We start from the raw sequence: 22,404 nt of genomic DNA, 5'->3' as shown, positions 1-22,404 counted from the left end.
TACTGTTTAAATATGCCAGGGGCCCTTGAGAAGAAAAATATCCTATGCTACTTTTGTAACATGATACAGATCCCAGGGAAGGAAAACCAGCTCTGCTACCATTGAAACATGGCAGTGACTTTTTAAGGAAACCATGCTCTGTTATCTGTCAAACATGGCATAGAATCCTGAAAAGGAAACCAAGCTCTGTCACCATTGAAATGTTTCAGAGACTCTTGATAAGTAACTATGTCCTGCTACCATTAAAAAATATCAAAGACTCTTGAGAAAGAAACCATGCTTTGATATTGATGAAACATGGCAGGGGCTCCTGAGAAGTAAACCATATTCTGCTACCATCGAAACATGGCCGAGACTCTTGATAAGAAACCATGCTTTTCTACCATTCAAGTGTATCAGATACTCCTGAAAAATAAACCACACTTTGATTCTGTTGAAACATGGCAATGACTCTTGTTAAGGAAACCATGCTCTGTTATCTTTCAAAAAGTGGCACAGAATCCTGAGTAGGAAACCAAGCTGTTACCATTTAAACACAGTAATAAACCATGTTTTGCTACCATTTAAACATATCAGCGACTCCTGAAAAAAATAAACCACGCTTCGGTACCGTTGAAGCATGGCAGTGACTACTAAGAAGAAAACCATGCTCTGCTACCGTTGAAATGTTTCGGAGACTCTTGATAAGAAACTATGTCCTGCTACCATATAAACATATCAGAGATTCCTGAAAAAATAAACCACGCTTCGGTACCATTGAAGCATGGCAGTGATTGCTGAGAAGGAAACCATGCTCTGCTACCATTGAAATTTTTCGGAGACTCTTTATAAGAAACTATGTCCTGCTACCATTTAAACATATCAGAGATTCCTGAAAAAAATAAACCACGCTTCGATACCATTGAAGCATGGCAGTGACTGCTGAGAAAGGAAACCATGCTCTGCTACCATTGAAAAGTGTCAGATACTCTTGATAATAGAGACCATGTCCTGCTACCATTTAAACATATCAGATATTCCTGAAAAATAAACCATGCTTCGATACTGGCAGTGACTCCTGAGAAGGAAACCATGCTCTGCTACCATTTAAACATGGCCGAGCCTCTTGATAAGAAACCATGCTCTGCTACCATTTAAATGTATAAGAGACTTCTGAACAAGATAATGCACTTCGATACTGTTGAAGCATGGTGGTGACTCCTGAGAAAGTAAACCACGCTCTGCTACCATTGAAACCCACCCGACAGCTCTATGGACTGCCGGCTCTTGCCCAGGCCGTTGTCCGCCACGCACGTGTAGTTGCCAAAGTCGGACGTCTGCACCTTCCTCAGGATCAGCGTCCTCCGGCTGCCCCTGGCTTCCATGATGCGGCGGTCGGTCGAGTCCAGTCGCAGCGTGTCCTTGAACCACACCACCTGCGAGCGAGTGGAAGGAAAATAGAACTAACGTTAAAAAAATGGGTGTGTGTACTTATGTACGCGCGTGACAAGTTATACTTCTTTGGCATTATTAAAAAATAGTTTTTAATTGCATGCAAATAATTAATTATATTAAAATAATAAAATAGCTGGAAAAAGATAGTCAACACAGTCAATAAAGTTACTTTAAATTTGAAAAATTAAACAAATTAAATTTAGAGAATAATAAATATATATGACATAATATGTACTAAATATTATAACATTCTTAATTTCAAATATTTATTTTTGATTATTTAATATTTTAAAATAAAATAAATAAATTTAATAATAAATTCAAAAATTTAATTTAAGTTTATTAATTTTTTAAATATTTATTTCTTTATTTAATATTCACTTTTTTATCAAAAAGTTTTCATTAAATCTGTTCATTTATTTTTATAAATATTTATTGTTTATTCAATTTAATAATAAATATTAAAAATTAGAATTTTTATTTGATTTTCGATTTTAATTGTTATCACAAATTTTTTATTAAATGTTTTATTAAATTTATTTCTTTATTTTGCAAAACTTAAATAGCCAATAATAAATATTTAAAATTAAAAATTAATAAAATTTAGTATTAATTATATTAAATAATAATATTTTAATATATATCAATAAATAATACATACGGATAGTTAACCTCAATTATATTGGAGCACTTGAAAAAGTATATAAGCACAATTTTTTTACTAATATTTACGAATAGAAAATAATATTAATAAAAATATTCAATTTAAATCACCACAATATAATTTATTGGCACATATATAATTCGCACTTTTATGAAAATAAAACACGTGTTGTGAATGTAGAAACTAGAAACATGTGGATAAATATTATAAATATGAAAACAGTGATCAGAGGCGACGAGCGTGCCAACATGCGCGACTAATAGAGGTTCTATTTCTATTTTGTTGGTAGCTTTTTTTCGAGACTTAATGAGCGATTTAGCGGGCAGCTTCAACCTGTTAATTTTGTGTTACAGTGATGCGCGCGCATCTTAAAATTTCACTCTCATCATTTTTTCATAACGCGCCTAAAGAAGTATAATTTCAATAACGTTAAAAAAAAAAATAGTTTTTAAAGTTCGGTATTGCTATACATGTTGATTTCTTGATATCATTACTATAATTTAAGTTTTCTGAATTAGTTTTTTTTGTCACTAGTATTTTCAAACAGATATTTACCAAGTGTAGTAAAATATGCATATAAAAGTGATCATAATTACTGAAGTCATGGAACACACTATATGGTTTTAATTTATTATTGTGCCCCTGACTTTTTATTTTGTAATGTTGGCCCAGCGCTTCAATCCTAGGCTTGTTTCTGTTTGAAGGATTAAACTTTTCCAGCGCTACTTTGGTAACCTCCTTGGAGAAATTGCCTATTTAAAAGAGTTTTATTTTTCCGATGCTAATGTTTTGCAATTAGCGTCGAAGAAATTTGGAGGGAACTTTCTTCTGCTACTCCACATTTCGCTACACTTGTTCATACAAGTGAATTAAAAATCATTCATTGCTCTACTAGCTGAATTTCCTACGGAATTGGAACTAAGTTATTTGGTTATGTTTAAGATTTATCGGAGTATACAGTCCCAACTCATTGTAGGAAATAAATTAACTGTTTATTTTTAATCTTATTGAGGTCGAAAATTTAACAGCCCAAGTTGTGCTTTTTTATTTTATCAATTTGTTTGGATGAACGATGTTTAGGAAATTTTTCTCAAATATTCCCTTGTTGGTATCATATATATATTTTTTTTCAAAGTGAAAACTCATCCCTTTGATGATTTATAATCACGCGGTATTTTATAAACACGCAAATAAATGTCGTAAGCTGCATTCTATGTCTGAATAGAAAGATGAGCAAAAACGAATAATGTACCTTTTCATGCGGCTAGTTTAGAACTCCCCAAACTCTGTTATTCAGCCTTACTTGAAATACAGAAAATAATAACCATTTCTAATTATTTTAAAGTATTAAGGTGTAGTTTTGTAATTTCACGTTACCAGGAAGGCATTTACCCGCTTCCCAAAATAGTTACAACTTCACTGTTAGAAATTTTCATCTATTAACGAAGAAAGCTGGTTACAAATTATCGTGTAATGTTCGTGATTGTAAGGGTTTCTTCATAGAATTTACAGTCGGTGAGATAGCTTTCTTTAACACGAGTAAAAATAAATATTATTGGTATATAAACAAAACATTCAAAAACTGGTTAAGGCTACAGCGAAAACATTCTTCTTTCGTTCACGAGTGTCTTTGCCTTTGTTTGTGATGAAACATACAGCTCGGAATTTTGAAATACGGCATAGTTTCAACGAATATAAAGTTATTTGAAATAATGTAAAACTCTACGTTTATTTGAGTTAAATGCTTCGTTGAAAAGTCAGTAAATTTACCGTAGTTACTGGCAGCGTTGAAAAATTAGGTTCAAAAGAGCCTTACTTAAAATTTAGTTTCATTTCTTTTGTTTTAAAGCATTATATAAACAATTATAATTATTGTAACAAAGAAAAAAAGGAGAAAAAATATTTACTTTTAATATATTTTTTGTTATTTTTTTTTAAATTTAGTAATAAGGAATTAAGTAATAATACATATTTAAAAAATAATTGAATATTAATAATTAATAGTTAAAATATTAAACATAAATTGAACGAAAGCTAGATGAAACACACAAAAAAAAATTGTAAAACGAAACCACTGTAAAATATTTCTAAAAGTTTCATTATTATACCAATAAAATAAAGAAACTTTTTGTATGATCTGATTTGAAAAAAATCGATTATGCGACCCATGTTTTTAACTTCATTAAATAGAAAGCAAAAATAAAATCAGTTTTAGTACTTCTCCAAATCTACTTTCACACGTAAAAAAATTAATCGTCTCACGAAAATTTTCAGCGTGTGAACTGCTGAGTTTGAGAAGATGAAAGATCAGAAGAAGCTGTGAAGAAAAAAAAAAAGAAAAAAAAGATGACTAAAGGTTTTTTTCTCTTCCATGAGCGTGACTTTGCATGATAATTTTTTTTCCCCAGCCCGTAGCACATCGTGAAAAAGAGAAGTTTTATGAAGCAAGCGTAATCTTATTAGGCGTCGAAGGAATGGTATACATCCTTTTTTTTTTTTCTTTCTTTCAAAAAACACCTTACCTCATTCTTTTCCATATTCATGAAAGTTCGCGGTTTAATGAATCAGGGACTAGATCCAACAGGTCAGCCCGTGAGGTCAAACTGAATCTTAGAATGTGTATGTAAATTTGAGGGGGGGGGGGGGTGGAGGGATATAAAAAATCCTTTAAAAATTTTCCACGTTCCCTTTGCCAACGTTTTCATTTCATCTGTTCATTCCTTCTCGCATCTCTATCCAGACCAGCCGTCCTACTGACAGAATTTGCATGCGCGCTTTAACTTCTTTCGAATATTCCTGGGCGGTAAATCAGAAAAGTGTTGTACTGGTTTCAGTTTAAATTTACTACATTGGTTTGATGAATATTTTAAAAAAATCTGCGCCAGCTTAGCTACTTACGTAACGAGCATAAGACCACTTACTTTCCACTGAGTTGAGTAATAAAGGTCTTTATTGATATAGTCTGGAACACCAAATTTATAACAATTTATATCTTTTATAAAATAATCATCACAATTTCAAATGAACACACACACTTTTTTTATTTCCTTCTGTTTATCCTCCTCTCCATTTCATGTAATAACAACCGTTTTGTTTTTTTCTAACCAAAGCTATATCATGTGCGATAGAGCAAAATTTGTTTCTACATATCAAAGTACTAATTTTATACAATAAACATAATTACAATTTTGATGCTCATTAACCAAAACAATTAACATAAAATACTCTGTATGAGTGTAACAGTACAGTGACGATGAAGAAGGGGGGGGGGGGGGGGAGGAATGTAAACTTACAGATGAACGGATGATGGGAAGTTTATAGTGATGGGCGGTGTAAAATTAAAAAAAAATTAATAGAAATTGTATAGAGCCTTTCCCTGCGATCGGATCATTGATTCTTAAAGGTTAAAATCGATTCCACCACTTTTAACCCTTTTGAACATCCGCTATTTTTGAAGTTATTATTTTGCTGTCAGTCGGTATACGAATTTTTACTAACACAACTTGCGTCTCTAAAAGCTTCCTTTTTTTCAAATTTCACTCGCCAATCTTGAATTTGTTTGAACGAGAATTTCGAATGTTTTTTAAATGAATTATGCTGCAAAATGAAAATTAAAAATAATAACATGTGTTCCTATAAGGACATGTATCGATGTGTAAAAAAAAAGAAATACGTTCTCATACACAGTGTGTGACTCGATAGGAAATTAACGATTCAATCATTGACAGTCATGATGAATCATGACGTTTGTTGTTGCATCGTTAAGGTTAAAAATAATCCTGTAACTTTGTATGGCATGATTTCAGTACAGTGAGTGATTAATACGTATGTAATTTCAAGTGCATTTTATATGCCTCAAACTACTTATCTCATTTGAAATAATTTCAACAAAAATAATGTAACTATTTGTGTAAAGTTCGCAAAAAAAACTCATGTGAATTTGTTTGCAACGGTTAAACTTGATAGTTTGTTTGGCAAACAATAAGGCAAAGATGACTTGGTGAGATGAAGGTAATAATTGGTCCCTTAAAAAAAATATTTTTTTGTACTTTTACAAAAGAATATTTTGGAAATTATTGGCCAAAAAATAGTTTGCAATACTTAAAAAAAATTGTACAACACATGGCTATATTTATTTTGGTAATTATGAAACATATTTCGTCCTTTTAAAAAAAACTGACGGATAATTTTATATTTTAATTGATGTTTTATGCAAGCATATTTTTTTTAAACTATATTAAAAAATTGGACTAAGGTTGGTTTTATTTTTCTTATTAATGTGCGGAATGGATACTGGGAAGCTAATCAGGGCACGTTTTCAAAAATAAATTCAAAAGCTGTAGGTACAGGGACAACCCAAAGCAAAAATGCCCGGGTAAGAATCCAAACCCAGTAATTCTTCGAACACTAGTTTATAGCGATATAAGATGCTTTCTTGTACATTTACAAATTTAGAATTGTCTGTAATTTTAATTGATATTTTCAGTTCCAATAAAAAAATTTTTACAGTGTATAATACATTATTAGTTTAAGATCACAGGAAGATTGTTATTCATTGAATACGTTATCTTAGGAAGTACCCCCTCCCCACTGCCCCCGCCCCCCCCTCAACACTTTTCTCAGGATCCTTGGCTTTGGAAAAGATGGAGGAAAAGGAAGAGATGAGAATAAAGCGGAAATGACGTGCGAGAACTCGCAAATACTAATGAGAAGGTGAAATGAAATAGGTTCGTACAGCACGCTGTTGAAAGAGACGTCATTTCTCCCAAGCGTTGCTTAGCAACTGAAGATGAGGGGGAAAAAAATATGTCTTTAAGGGGATTATTACACGCGATGTTTCAGAGAGGAAACGAAACATTTTCGTGTATCAAGTATTTTACCGTAAATGTTAATGTCAATTGTTTGGTTTTCCGTTTCCCAAATATACTAACTCTGATTTGACAATCAGGATTAGTACGAGTCGGTTAGTGCCCCATTTACAGACTTTAGTATTTTTTTATTATATTTAAATAGTTTAAAAATGTTTCCGATACGAAAATTTTTTTGCAAGTTCAAAATAGTCTTATTTTTAACAGCGAAATAACTGTACCTTTTATGTTGGTAATCCCTCAATATGTTAGTTCCCAGTGATTTCCGCTGATTAATCAGTTGGCAACAGCTTATTTGTCAGAGGTATGAGTTTCTTTTTTTTAAGGATTAAAATCACTAATTGGAATATTCAAATCCTAAGTACAACGGCAAATTGCCGGTTTTATAATGCTACTTTTCGTATGTCATAATTATAGATCAGCACAATTCGCGGATTCATTCGGTGATAGGCTAGAATTCAAACACATATATCTCTTAGATAAATTTGCTATTGGCTTACTGTTCATATGGACGAATCTCAACCAGTTATAAACCCTCAACCAAAGAAGAATCGAATCACAGACAAACCAGCTGAGACGACTTACAAGTCGGCAGCCAATGAACTTGCGTTATTTCCCCGAGTGTATAGGGGTATGTGCAGTCTATTTTGAACGCCATCGAAACCGCGAATTTTTCCGGTCTCTAGCTCATAATATAAAACCCTTTGTGAGGTTTAACATCCAAGCTCTCGGTATACGGCATTTTACAGGAGTAATTTAGTGAATGGAACGGAAGTCGCATGGAACGGAAGTGCGTAACCACGGTGCTGCCTTCTGTGGCGGATGGCGCGAACCAAAGTTCACAAAACCAAAGGGAGAATTTAAAGTATTAACTGTTTCATGAAACAAAACAAAATGAGAAATATTAAAAAAAATTGGTTCTCTGTAAAGTCGGTTTACGGACGACAGTTTAATGTGACGTCATAACAAAACATTGATGAAATTATTGCATACTTTTAAGAATAAAATTGAATCATTTTTATTGAATTATCACTATTTTGTATGGCTACAAAGAAGGTTTGAGATGAATTCTACAATTTAATTGATAAATTTACTTTTATTTGCACTCATTAATTTAAATATGTTTATTACTTTAACGAACATATTATTTTAACTATAACTTTTATACATGTTTGCTATTTAACTTCTTCCAATCTGTGGTATTCTGTTAAGGATAGGACGATGATAGGAAAAGTAGGAAACGAATGGGAGTGTTTCAAGTTTAATGTGCCTCGAAAAGGTCAAATCAATGGTTGTACCAATCGAGTGGAAGAGAGATAGATGCGGCGCAAGCGTACAATGAGCGTAACGGGACAATGTGCGTAACGGGGCACTTTTTCGTGCGTGCAGCCGGCGTTCATCGAATTATTAGACTTTGTCACGTCAAAAACATTATTTTCGAATATCAGGTCCAAAGCCGGGGGTTTGATATTTTCTTTGTCTTTTTTTGCTTTCGTCGGGGCAGTATAATTATTTAGTTTAAAATTTAGGTTTTCAAATGGAATGATTCAGTAGTCGACGAAAGCTGCTCCGGCAGCGAGTTATAGCGGCGTTTGCTGAAACTACGTGTGATTTGCGTCCAGAAATGAAGTTGAAAACACAATCTGCGTGTATTCATCACGCACATCATTTCAAAGAATTCTTTGTTAATTTTCGCGTCCGAGTTTCTGATTTTAAGTGTATTTGCAACATGAGAAAACATGAATTTGCTCTTTACCGAGGTTGGATTTTACATATCTCTGACGAGTACTGAAAAACTCGCTCGCATGTTTTTTTTAAACAATTGTAATCTATTTTCTAAAAATTTTAATGGGTTAAAAAAACTACTACGTACAAAGAAAGATACAAACAAGACTAGCCATTTTAAAGTTATTATAAAAAAAATCGTATCGCAAATGACTATTTTGAAGCAAACGATGCACAAATTAAATTTATTTTGCCGTACAGTAAAATGAATATTTATCATTGTTTTGTATCAGTGCATCTGTAGAAATATTGTTTTTTTTTTTTTCCTCTGGCATTACGCAACGGTGTATAAAATGGCTGTGTGTCATTTGCTGTATTATATTTTATTTTTTTATTTGCTTTTTGTCTTAAAATATCATATTACTTAAAGATCTACGAAATTATTTTTTTTTCAATCACCTATTACTTTTTTTATTTTACGCCCTCATCAAAAATGATAAAGTGGTAGAGTGGAACAAAAAGTACAATTTACGTAGTTTTATTATTTATTACGGAGGAGATGATGCCAAAACATTGCCATCCGAATTTCATTTCCTGTCCTTTCAGCTGTTTGAAACAAGGAAGAAACGGAAATTGAACAGAAAAGTCCCTTGGCGATGAAAAAAAAAATCGACGAATGGAGAAAGGAAAGAAGACCAGAAGAGACGAGAAAAAAAAAAGAATTGCAAGGGAGTCTCCAAAGGAAAATGTATTCAATTCGTTCTTCGAAAATGAGAATTGAAAAGTAAAGAGATGGGACTTGAGTCTTTGCCTACACTCAATGAATTTTTTTTCCCCCTCAGTAGAATGAACCGCACAAACACATTTTTCTCAGAATCTCTCTCATTCCCACTTAACTCAGTTTTATCATTTTTTTTTTGTAGATTCTTTTCCCTCTATTTTAATGATACCTAACACTGCCAGAGATTTCTTAAAGATATATGTGGGCCTAGTGACCTTTGTACAGAATGAGTATAATTTCGACCGACAATCTTCATCTGCATTAACGAAAATATAAGTTGAAAATATACAAATGACTAATTATCTATAAAGTACCTCCCAATACTGGCAAACGCCTTTCAAGTGGAATCCGAGCAACCGATTACAAATTACAGAGAAAGAATTCAAAATAGAAAAACTAATCATCTGAATGATATTAACTTGTAAAAAAAGTTTAAAAAACAACGCAAAATTAATTTCTGTAATAAAATAATTTCAATTAAAAATTACGGAAAAAGGCCTTACATAACATTTATTTTTTGTGACGATAAAAAATCAATTCATTAAGAACACTGGACGCTTGATACGTTTATCAATACTTACTTCTATTATAAATTATTATTTCTCTGAAATATATTTATAGGCCCTTGATTAGTAGTAGCTCTAGCCTACTGGGCGGTGTTCAAATTTCCTACGTGCATATATATGTGTATATATATATATATGTGTGTGTACTTGTAGTTGCATTTTAAACATTTTATTTATTATCTTCAACAATCAAGTTATTCAGCTCCCATATGTAAGGCGTACGCTAGTACTGGTAAGCACTTCAGACCATAAGTAGTATATCCTTACTAATATTATAAATAAGAAAGTAACTCTGTCTGTCTGTCTGTTTGTCTGTTTGTTTGTCTGTTTGTTTGTCTGTTTGTTTGTTACCTTTTCCCGACTGAACGGCTAAACGGATCGTAATGAAATTTGGCAAGGAGATAGATTATATCCTGGGGATGGACATAGGCTATCTTTTGTCTAAAAAAAAATAAATTTTAAACTGGTTAAAAAAAATATCTTAATTTTATGTAATGTGTGTCATAGATATACAAACTGTTAGTGTCATTCCTCTATGTCTGCCGAGCAATAGCTTTCAAGCCATTACGTTACGTTTTGCTATTGTAAGGAACTAAGTAGAGAGTAAGAAAAAAATAAAGATCTTGACAGTTTGTAGTGTCGCCATATTTGTTTCAATTTTCAATACTGTTTTTGTATATTACAATTTAAATTGCAGAAAATAATAATGTTTCATAGACACATAAATAGGGAGTGTGTGTCATTTCTCTATGTCCACGAGGTCTCGCCGCGTCAATTTTCTCCTTGGAGCGAACCCGTCCGCTTAATTAAATAAACAGGTTTTATCGTTGAATGATTTCATGCTTTATTTCAGGAAAATCTGCTCTCATAAAAAAGTTGTCTTATAGACATTCAATAGGTGTCTTGCTCTCTCTGAAGATCAATGTATGAATCGTTACCAATTTATTTCCTTTATTTTTTTTTAGTTTGATTTGATACAATATGATTTCACTAAAAATCAATTTCTACCTATTCCTATTTTCATTTCCACATTACGAAGTTTCTCTTCTTCCACGCGGAGGGACTCCACGCGATATTTTTGCATGCAATTAAAAACTATTTTTTAATGATGCCAAAGAAGTATAACTTCTCATGTGCGTACCTAAGTATGCGCACCCATTTTTTAAATTTAATTTCTTCTATATATATTTTTTCTCCCTACCTAGGGCACTCATAATTCTTTTAAATTTCACGTGTATGTTTTCAATGTCATTCGAGTTGTACAATTTTTTTTCTTCGAATTGGTCATTATTTATACTTTGTTTCATTTTGGAAACATACGTATTTTAGGTATTATGACAAATAAAAAAAATAGTTTCACTAACATTCCTAGGTTTTTATTGTGTGGATAGTTTCAATTTTAATATTATGTAGGTACATAAATACTTAAACTTATAAATTTCTTCGAAATTTATTCATTGTATTTGTCAATATTGTTATTTTTTACAGTACCTACTTATTTTCAAGGAGTTTGGTTTAGTGTTTATAATTTATCTGCTGAGCGTCAATAGTCTTAGGGCTGCTGAGACCGAAGACCTGAATTATTTATCAATTATGTAATACATTGTTGAAAAATTTGAATTTTACTATTTCAGGAAAGTGGATTTTTTTATTAATTAGAATAGTTACGTGTAATTGCCATCTTCCTTTATTTCATATTAAACATTATGTTTGGTTGAGTGTGAGATAATTTTATTTATGTATGTTTTAATTTCATTTAATTTCTTATATATATATATATATATATATATATATACTTACCTACCTACTTCTATTAAATTTTTAGGCGGATGTTAATATTGTCTTTCCAGTTGTATAAATTTCAGGAAAGTTGATTTTTTTATTAATTAGAATAGTTACGTGTAATTGCCATCTTCCTTACTTCATATTAAACATTATGTTTGGTTGAGTGTGAGATAATTTTATTTATGTATGTTTTAATTTCATTTAATTTCTTATATATATATTCTTACCTACCTACTTCTATTAAATTTCAGGCGGATGTTAACATTGTCATTCCAGTTGTATAATTTTTTTTGTCAAATTAGTTGTTATTTATACTCTTTGTTTCATTTTGGACTATGTTTTTTTTTACTTAATTCAAAGATTTGTGGTGTGTACAGGAAGTGATATCTCTATTAATTTCTATACTCCTTTGGATAAGCGGAATATTGCCACCATAGTTTTACATATAAACAAATCCTACAAATGTTTTAAACATTATGACAAATAAAAAATAGTTTCAAAAAATCCTTAGTTTTTTTTGGTGTGTACAGTTTGAAGTTTAATATAATGTATGTACGTAAATTCTTAAACATACAGTTATTTATTAATTTATTTAGATAATTATTCATAGGTAGGTAATAAGCTTTCTATTTGTCAATATTGTTATTATGGTAGATAGGAGTACAGTAAATACCTACATTCTTATATTCCTCTATATCTCTTTCAATTTGGAGTGTTTCCGAGCCATTCGGGGTCCTCAACATCACACCTCCCCCCCAGGTGGTTAAAGAGCCAAAATTTCGAAAGTTATAATTTTTTAAAAATCTATCTCTTTCGATTTTAAGTGTTTTCGAGCCATTCAGGGTCCTCTAACCCCCCGCCCCCCTCTGGGGAAAAAGCCCCAAAATTTCAACAATTTCAGGAATTTCAAATATCTATTCTTTCGAGATGGAGTGTTCCAAACCATTCGAGGTCCTGAACATCCACTTTCCGCAAAAGTGAAAGCCCCAAAATTTCAAAATATAAGAATATATATAGTTGGATGTTGGCATGTATGTCGTCGATAAACTCTTACACCGTTTGACCGATCGCCATGAAAGCTGGCACATCGAAGTGTTTTTATCATGGAGAAGATTTTTATACCAACCATTTTTTTTGTAACTCGCCGCTAGATGGCGCTGTAGCGCATCAACTTCTAAACATTTCAACCGGTCGCCATGGGTAAACAGATAACCATAGGTCACAGATACACAAACAGTAATTATGTGTCATTTCTTAATGTCCAACACACTGGACATATCGCTATCCATTTTGCTGTAACTCGCGGACAATATATCACCCGGTGTTCAGTCCGGGCAAAGCCGGGTACTGCAGCTAGTTATGTTTATATTTGGTTTTTAACTTAATTTGGTTTTTGCTTTAAATCTGCAGCCGAATTTTGTCCATCGAATTTAGTTCCACTTTTCACATTATAATAACATACACACACATTTATAAAAAAAATTGGTTGTCTGTAAAGTCATTTTACGAACGATAGTTTAACGTGACAACGTCATAACAAAACACTGATGAAATGATTGCATACTTTTATGAATCATTTTTATTGAATTATAACTATTTTGTATGGATAAAAAGGAGTGAAATTAAATCTACAATTTAATTGATAAATTTACTTTCATTTGCACTCATTAATTCAAATATGTTTATTACTTTAACGAACAGATTATTTTAACTGTAACTTTTATACATGTTTGCTATTTAACTTCTTCCAATCTGTGTTATTCTGTTAAGGATAGGATGTTGATAGGAAAAGTAGGAAACGAATGGGAGTGTTTCAAGTTTAATGTGCCTCGAAAAAGTCAAATCGATGGTTGTTCCAGTCGAGTGGAAAAGAGATAGATGCGGCGCAAGCGTACAATGAGCGTAACGGGACACCGCGTAACGGGACAATGTGCGTAATGGGACACTGTTTCGTGCATGCAGCCGGCTTTCATCGATTTATTAGACGTTGTCATTTCAAAAATATACATAGTAAACATTCATTCCAACAATTTAATCGATTCACTTAAAGTCTACCTTCAGTATCCTTCTACTACATTTATAAATATAATTCCCATGGGCATAGTGGCTTGTATGCTAGCAAAATATAAAACCAATCGAACACAGATTATATGGTAACATATTTTGAATGTGACATTTTTAAAAAGGCTTAAGGTCAAAGAAATGTTTAAGTAAATGCATCCAACCTGACTTGCTAGTTTACTTAATTAGTTTTAAGCATTTTGTCACATAAACGTGGCTCTATAAGTTTAATTAATTTTAATTATAATGGTGATCTTAAATATAATCCAGTAGATTATGTTTCTTAAACAGTAAAATTAAATTTTTCGAATCCGTTTATTTTTTTGTCTTTTAACATTTTTCTAAATAGTAAAAGACAAAATTTTTTTTGTTTAGTAATATAAGGGTAAATAACTAATTTTCGTTTTACTGATAGCTAATGCGTTAGTATAGCGAAACTCACTTGTTCGAAATGTCGGAGATACTAGCTACCATTGGTCAAAAGACACGTAGGATATTCATAACAGTGATGAATAAACGAAGAATAAAAATAAGTTACACAGAGTTGTACCATGGGAACGGAAAATGTGTTCTCTGAAAATGAAAATTCTACAATATATAAAAAAAGATAAAAAAGATAGAAAATCAGAGAACACGATAATTGAGCACATGCATGTTTCAAAGCCGGTATGATAAAACTTGAATATACATACAAAAAAGTTGTTGTTTTGTATTTTCTTTGCATATTTTATTACATACTATCTTCAGCGGTGGCCGGGCTTAACACATCATACATAGAGACCGGAAAAATTCGCCGGTTCAGTGATCTCCAGGATAGACTCCAATATCCTCTACACACTCGGGCAAATGGCAACTGTTCATTGGCTGTTGACTTGTGAGTCGTCTCGACTGGGTGGCCTGTGATTCGACACTTCTACGAGTGAGTGTCTCTAATTGGCCCTCATTCCTCCAGATTAACAGTGGACCAATGACAGAGGCAGCACTAAAGTATAATTATTTGAATTTTAGCATAACATGAAATGAACCCGCGAATTTTTTCAGGTCTCTGGATGTTGGTAACTGCTAGCAGGTAGGTAAATACGTTAAAGCCCTCTCTGCAGCTTTGTCTCACTATGCGCGTGTTTTGGGAGGTAGGGTTTGGGGGGGGGGAGTTTTTTTTTGGGCGTTAGGAGGGCGTAAGGGGCAGGAGGAGGGAAGAGTTTACACGGCAGTGTTTCCGCGCGTTCGATATCTCCCGCTCGTGTAAGCCCGGTCGCACGGAAAATCCAACGTGCGTCGGGTTTTTATCCCCCCTCCCTCCCTCACTCTCTCTGACCCTTACCCTTACCCTTATCACACTAACCCATCAGACCTAACGATAACCACCGTGAACGCATTCGTGTAACGTCTCCCCGCCGTAATCGTAGCTGGGGAACAGACCACTATCATTTTACAGCAGCTATCATTGTAAACGCAAAGCTACGTAAAAAAAAAATTAGCTGTCTGAAAAGTCGGTTTACGGACGATAGTTTAACGTGACATCATAACAAAACCTTGATGAAATGATTGCATACTTTTATGAATAAAATTGAATAATTTTTAATTGAATTATCACTATTTTGTATGGATACAAAGAAGGAGTGAAATGAAATCTACAATCTAATTGATAAATTTACTTTTATTTGCACTCATTAATTCAAATATGTTTATTACTTTAACGAAGAGATTATTTTAACTATAACTTTTATACATGTTTGCTATTTAACTTCTTCCAATCTGTGTTATTCTGTTGATAGGAAAAGTAGGAAACGAATGGGAGTGTTTCAAGTTTAATGTACCTCGAAAAAGTAAAATCTATGGTTGTTCCAATCGAGAGGAAGAGAGATAGATGCGGCGCAAGCGTACAATGTGCGTAACGGGACACTTTTTCGTGCGTGCTTTGAAACGCGTCTAGCCAGGATATTGTTCGAAGTGTCGCTGTGAATAGCTTGCAGAGATCTGCTAGGACCTTTATACTACTCTGTGTAACCATTGTATTAAAGAGGTTTATAATTAAATTACATAATAATAATACTACACACTTGTTTTAATTTTATCCCGAAGTTTCAGCGAAAAATCTACGGCGTGGCTCCAAAATTGCGCCTTTTTTCCCCGAAACGTTGTAGCTCGGAGAATAAAAAAGGCCGGAGAGATAAAAATAATATAAAAAACAATTTGACAACTTCCGGTCACGCATGAAAAAAGTTAATAGTAAATTGACGAATTGAAAATTTATGTTACCTATTATTAATATTATTTTTAATTATTCGATCGACGAGCTGTAGTTCGTTACGATAATTTTATTGCCAAATATAGTTCAATAAAATAAAAAAATTGAATATTGATAATTTTTATTTTTTTCGCCTGGCTTTATTTTGCGTACTACATGTGCACGGCCGAAAAAAAAATTAATCGTTGTTGATGTATTGATAAATTTAGCTTTTTGTCAATCATAAGATAACCGGAACATAGGTACTACGGCTTATAAATATTTGAAATTTAAATATATAGAATTGTAATCAATTCAATTCTTAAATTTATATAAATTTTTTGTGCAATGTTTGACCGAAAAAATTTCAACGGTTGTTAAAAATTTTGTTGCCTTTATTTCTTCCTATTTTTAGAGTCAATATTTCCGTTAAATAGAGGTTCCAAAAAAACACATATATCAGTACAATATATTTTTTTTCAGAAACTGTAAGCATTAAGTTAAATTACAAGTTAATTTGAAAGGAAATAAAGGGCGAAAATAAAACACCAGAAGCATAATAATTTAGGAAATTACCCTCTTAAATACACAGGCAGCCACTAACAGTATCGAAAAATAATAAAAAATTTTACACAACGCTTTGCTATAATCTAACTTTAAAAAAAAAAATTCCGCGAATCTCTATGAATTTTGTAAAATCAGAAATTTTAATTGCAAAATTTAAATTAAAAAAAAATAGCAGATACGATCGATGTGTCAACTGATTCATTTATTCACTCCTGTGTCGGTACAATTAACTGGTGGCAATTCGTTGAAGTTTCAAATGCATGTGCTACATCCAATTTACCCCCCCCCCCCTTCCCATTTCCTGTCCAAAATTTATATTTTCCGTAAATAAAAACCGGTAGCTTTTTTTTTTTTTTTGGTGCTTGTGAGATCTATATCCCTACCCGGTTTTGATCCAGAAGTCGGGTGTTTTGTTCTATCAAAAGCCGCGACATAAAAGCTTGTTTACTACGGGTGCATTAGCGGGGTGCGAAAGCGGATTACCCCATGTCAAATACTCGGCGAGTTGATAGCCCAAATCCATTTAATGGACGGGAGTTTTGGAACATACTACACGGATACACGAACAAAACGAAAAAAAATAATCATAAAGAATTTATCGTCAGAAAATGAGAGAGAGAGAAAAAAAAAGGAAGTGTCGATTGAATTGCTACAAAGAATTCTTTTTTTTTCTTTTTTTTTTTTTTAACGAAAGTTGATTTATATTTTGTTATCCTGGTAGCTAAACAATGTGATGTTCTGATATCCTGGTAAATCTACCTGTATATTACTCATGCATAGAGACCGGAAAAATTCGCGGGTTCATTTCGTTATATGCTAAAATTCAAATATGTATAGCGTTGTGCTGCTTCTGCTATTGGTTCACTGTTAATATGTAGGACTCTTGGCCAATTAGAGACAATCAATAAAAAAGTATCCAATCACAAGTTACCCACTTGAGACGCCTCAAAATTCAGCACCCAATGAACGGGCGCCGTTTGCCCAAGTAGGCAGAGGATCATGGAGTCTATCCTGGAGGTCATTGAACTCGCGAATTTTTCCAGTCTCTACTCATGCAGCTCAGTAAATTTCCATTGTAAAAAAAATCTGGACTTAAAAAGTGAAACCTCTTCATGTAATTTACTATAAATTGAAATCATCAAAATACAGAGAGAATAAAAAGGGGGGAGGCAGATTGTGCTACATACACCACTAAGTTTATTTTTTTCTACTAACAGAGCAAGTAATGTAATAATAAATTCAGTAGACATAAATGCTGTTGTAGTTCAAGATACCTGTACCTTCGCATAAACTTCACCGCGTTATTTCTTCTGTGTTCAAATTTCTGTAGTAAACAATTTAATCATGCGTGTGGAAGACGTTTACAAGATTACGGCGGACTTTTTAACTAATTGATCGTGATTATATTTAAACAAATATTAATTAAATTAAATTTGTAAAAAAAACTGTAATTGATACATTGAAAATTAAAAAAAAAGAATGCAATTTTTTTCAATCAACGTTTTCTTATGACGTTATCACGTGAAATTATCGTCCGTAAACCGACTTTACAGACAAACACCCCTCCCCACCCCTTTTTTTTTCTTTCGCGTCTCTCACGCGGGAACGAAGCAGGTGTTGCGCCCTGGAGGAGGTGAAGCGAAACGAAGAACCTCGGAAGAAGAAGAAGAAGAAGAAGAAGTAGTAGTAGAAGAAGAAAAAAATATTCTCTCGTAAGCCCTTGGTGGAGGGGGTAGGGTTTGGTTGCGCACCATAAAACGACGGCACGCCTTTCTACACACCAGACGCGACGGGCCCATGTAACCACCACCACAACCATCACCGCAGATACGCGCCCTAGGTTCTGCAGTCTTCCGCAGTTTTTTTACGGTCGGCTCCCAGCATCCGCGCGTATGTGGCGTTCCGCAGGCTCGCATCAGTGGCACGAAAGCGGGGCAAATTTTTCCCCCTCCCCTCCCCCCCCCCATTTTCCCTCCCCGTGGGAAGGGGGGGGGGGTTGTAGAGGGATAAATCCGGTTGCGTCACCTCACCTCGTGCGACGGGGTTCGAAGATCGCGCGCACACAACACCGTTTGGTATCTACATATCTAGAGACTGGAAAAAAAAAAATTCGCGAGTTTAATGACCTCCAGGTTAGACTCCACGATCCTCTGCCTACTTGGGCAAACGGCGCCCGTTCATTGGGTGCTGAATTATGAGGCGTCTCAAGTGGGGTAACTTGTGGTTGGATACCTCTTTGATTGATTGTCTTTATCTGCCACAAGAGTCCTGCATATATTAACAGTGAACCGATATCAGAAGCAGCACAACGGTATAATTATTTGAATTTTAGCATATCTAGAAATGAACCCGCGAATTTTCCCGGTCTCTATACATATCTCGGCGAGCGTACACGCTACATAACGTTCTTTTTTTTTTAACTTTTGGGACCACAAAATCACTTTAAATATTTCATCAACAAAAAAAAATAAAAAAATAAAAAGCTGCTTTGAGACGTGGTGCACTTTGACAATATTTTCTTACATTTCTTTAGGCGCGTTATGAAAAAAAAAATGACGAGAGTAAATTTTTTACAATGCGCGTGACCATGCAACATTTTAACGGAATAAATAAAGGACTCCATACAAATAACATTATTATAAATGCGCTTTTGAGTTATATATTTTGGTTCATTTAAATTAGTTTATTTATCCGTACGTATAGATTATTTGCATTATAAATTATTACATTATGATTTAATAAAAAAAATAAGGTAAATAAATATAATATTTCAGAAATATCGTTATTAATTTCAACTTATAAATATAATTTTACTAAATTAGATACTTAATCTTATAATGTGATGATAAGAGACCTGCAAAATTCGCGGATTCACTCGGTGATAGGCTAGAATTCAAACACATATACCTCTTAGACAATTTTGCTATTGGCTTACTGTTCATCTGGAAGAATCTCAACCAGTTATAAATAGAGACCTGCAAAATTCGCGGATTCATTCGGTGACAGGCTAGAATTCAAACACATATACCTCTTAGATAATTTTGCTATTGGCTTACTGTTCATCTGGACGAATCTCAACCAGTTATAAACGCTCAACCAAAGAAGGATCGAATCACAGACAAACCAGCTGAGACGACTCACAAGTCGGCAGCCAATGAACTTGCGTTATTTGCCCGAGTGTACAGGGGTATGTGCAGTCTATCCTGAAGGCCATCGAAACCGCGAATTTTGCAGGTCTCTAGTTATAAACCCTCAACCAAAGAAGGATAGAATCACAGAAAAACCAGCTGAGACGACTTACAAGTCGACAGCCAATGAACTTGCGTTATTTGCCCTAGTGTACAGGGGTATGTGCAGTCTATCCTGAAGGCCATCGAAACCGCGAATTTTGCAGGTCTCTGGTGATGATATTAATATTGAATAACGAGTATTTAATTAAAATTTTAATTTGATTAATATTTATGCTTTACCAAGTCACTTTTATGATTTTGTTTCTAGTTATTATTTTCATGAAAAACTGAAGTTAGTTTTTGTTATCACGTCAGGTATGTTAAACTTCTTCTAACGCGCGTACGCGCCATTTTGATTTCGTATCACAGCCGGCGGGTGAATAATAGTTTTGCGAACATTTTGTTTATTCGAGCCATGAAATTTATTTTTCATCTTCTATTACACCTGCCTTGTCGAATGACGGTTCTGAAATTTCGCTGAGCTAATAACGATCCTATTACCTAGAGGTGAAAGTTATTTTAATTGGACGAGCGGTCCAGTTTTGACGTGGAAATTGGACCGTGGACCAATGGCGAGTGAGGAACAAGCGTGAACATACATTTTGAGGTCATTCCTTTTCAAACGAAATGACGGGGAAAGTTTTTTGCGTGCTGATTACAAACCCAGATTGAATTTGGAATGCGAATTTGCTGTGCAAATTACATCCTTTTTGAAACTGACGGCGAATTTGGACTATTTGCTTATTTTGGTTTAATTCATATTGTTTATTTAACTACAAAAAAGTAATTTTTAAATATTATACATCAAAATAGCATTTATAATTTACAAATACAATGCATTTTTTGCTTCATTTCTACTGTTTTTATGTCGATACGTTTCTCACGAAAAAAAAAATCTCTCTTTAAGATAATAATGAAAGTAGCTACTAATTAAATCAGAGTGAACCGTGAATAAAAGATATTCACCAGGTACAGAACTCGTTAAAGGTTAGGACCTAAAAAAAATTTGAATATTTCCATCAAAATACGTTTCCAGGCTTCTTGTCGTGCGTATGAGCGTTGACCGTAACATTACATGGCGGAGAAATTAAGATAAAGATGTAATGCAAGTCCCTTCAAGTGCTTTCAAAGAATCTGCACCGGTGGTTTTACGCCTAAAAAATTACTCTGAAAACATGCGTTTTCAGCCATTTCAAAATCTTCTAAAAAATTCCAGTTTAAAAACCCAACCCGAATCCAAAAGTACCTTTTCGAGGTCTCAGCGAATTCTTAAACGCTTTTTTCGTAAGCAGACCCCCACACTCGGATGTCTCGAGTAGTTTTGAAAATCGCGTCTGTTTTTTTTTCCCCTGAAGCTCTGCACACCGTGTGTGTGTGTGTGTGTGCCCGGGTAGGCAGGGGCCTTAATGGTAGCTAAAATGCGATACATAAACCTACTTCTAAATGTCTATGAACACTGTCACAATTATTCTGATGCCATACACGGCTCCAATTCCCGCGTCGGGAGTTCAGAGTTGCGAACTGCGAGTTGCGAAGGTGTATGCCTTTGAATGTGCTGGTGATTTTTGAAACTATTGGTGAGACCTGTACACGTGGAGCGGTGGGCGGGGCTTACCTCGGCCGGCGGGTCGGAGTGCACGATGCACACTAGCTGCACTTCTCTCCCCTCTCCCGTGTGCACCCAGCTGCTCTCCACCTCTATCTCCGGCGGATCTGCGGACAAACGAGCAGGCGGTTGTACACTTCCAGCTCGATAACAACAACAAAAAAAGGGTGTCGTCTGTAAAATCTGTTCACGGATGATTAGGGACACCTGTATTTCGCGAATACATTTCGTGTCAAGGTATGTCACAAAACACTGCAGCTTTTTCTTAGAGTAATGGCGAATCGTGTACGTGCAGCAGTACGGTATCCACATTCCCATTTGCCCCGTCAAGTGCGGGAAAACACCTCTCGCCGACCACAGCCAATAACTACAAGAAAAAAACTACGGTGTTTTGCGATGTACCTAGACACGAAATGTATTCGCGAAATACAGGTGTCCCTACGGATGATAATTTCACGTGATAACGTTATGAGAAAACATTGATGAAAAATTGCATACTTTTATGAATTGAATAATTATTAATGAATAGAGATTTGCAAAATTCGCGGTTTCGATGGGTTTCAGGATGGACTGCACATACCCCTGTACACTCGGGCAAATAACGCATGTTCATTGGCTGCCGACTTGTGAGTCGTCTCAGCTGGTTTGTCTGTGATTCGATCCTTCTTTGGTTGAGGGTTTATAATTGGTTGAGATTCGTCCAGATGAACAGTAAGCCAATAGCAAAATTATATAATAGGTATCTGTGTTTGAATTCTAGCCTATCACCGAATGAATCCGCGAATTTTGTAGGTCTCTATCAATGAATTATCATTGTTTTGCATAATACAAAAAAGGAGTTAATTGAAAATTACAATTTTTTTTTCATTGAATACTAAATAAAAGCATTT

At 34.0% G+C, this 22,404-nt stretch overlaps 1 protein-coding gene across 1 annotated transcript in view; it reads right to left on the bottom strand.

The window, feature by feature from the left end:
* LOC134541063 (neuronal growth regulator 1-like) overlaps positions 1–22,404 on the bottom strand; it is a 381,016-nt gene that overhangs the window by 17,627 nt on the left and 340,985 nt on the right. Inside the window, exons 6-7 of the mRNA XM_063384206.1 lie at positions 21,524–21,621; positions 1,241–1,415 (exon numbers count right to left, since the gene is read on the bottom strand). Coding sequence (XP_063240276.1) covers positions 1,241–1,415; positions 21,524–21,621 — 273 coding nt within the window. The remainder of the gene's footprint in view (positions 1–1,240; positions 1,416–21,523; positions 21,622–22,404) is intronic.

The sequence above is a fragment of the Bacillus rossius genome, chromosome 18 (genome assembly GCF_032445375.1).
Source record: "Bacillus rossius redtenbacheri isolate Brsri chromosome 18, Brsri_v3, whole genome shotgun sequence".
Taxonomy (NCBI): Eukaryota; Metazoa; Arthropoda; class Insecta; order Phasmatodea; family Bacillidae; genus Bacillus; species Bacillus rossius.
This window is presented reverse-complemented; position numbering and strand designations above follow the sequence as displayed.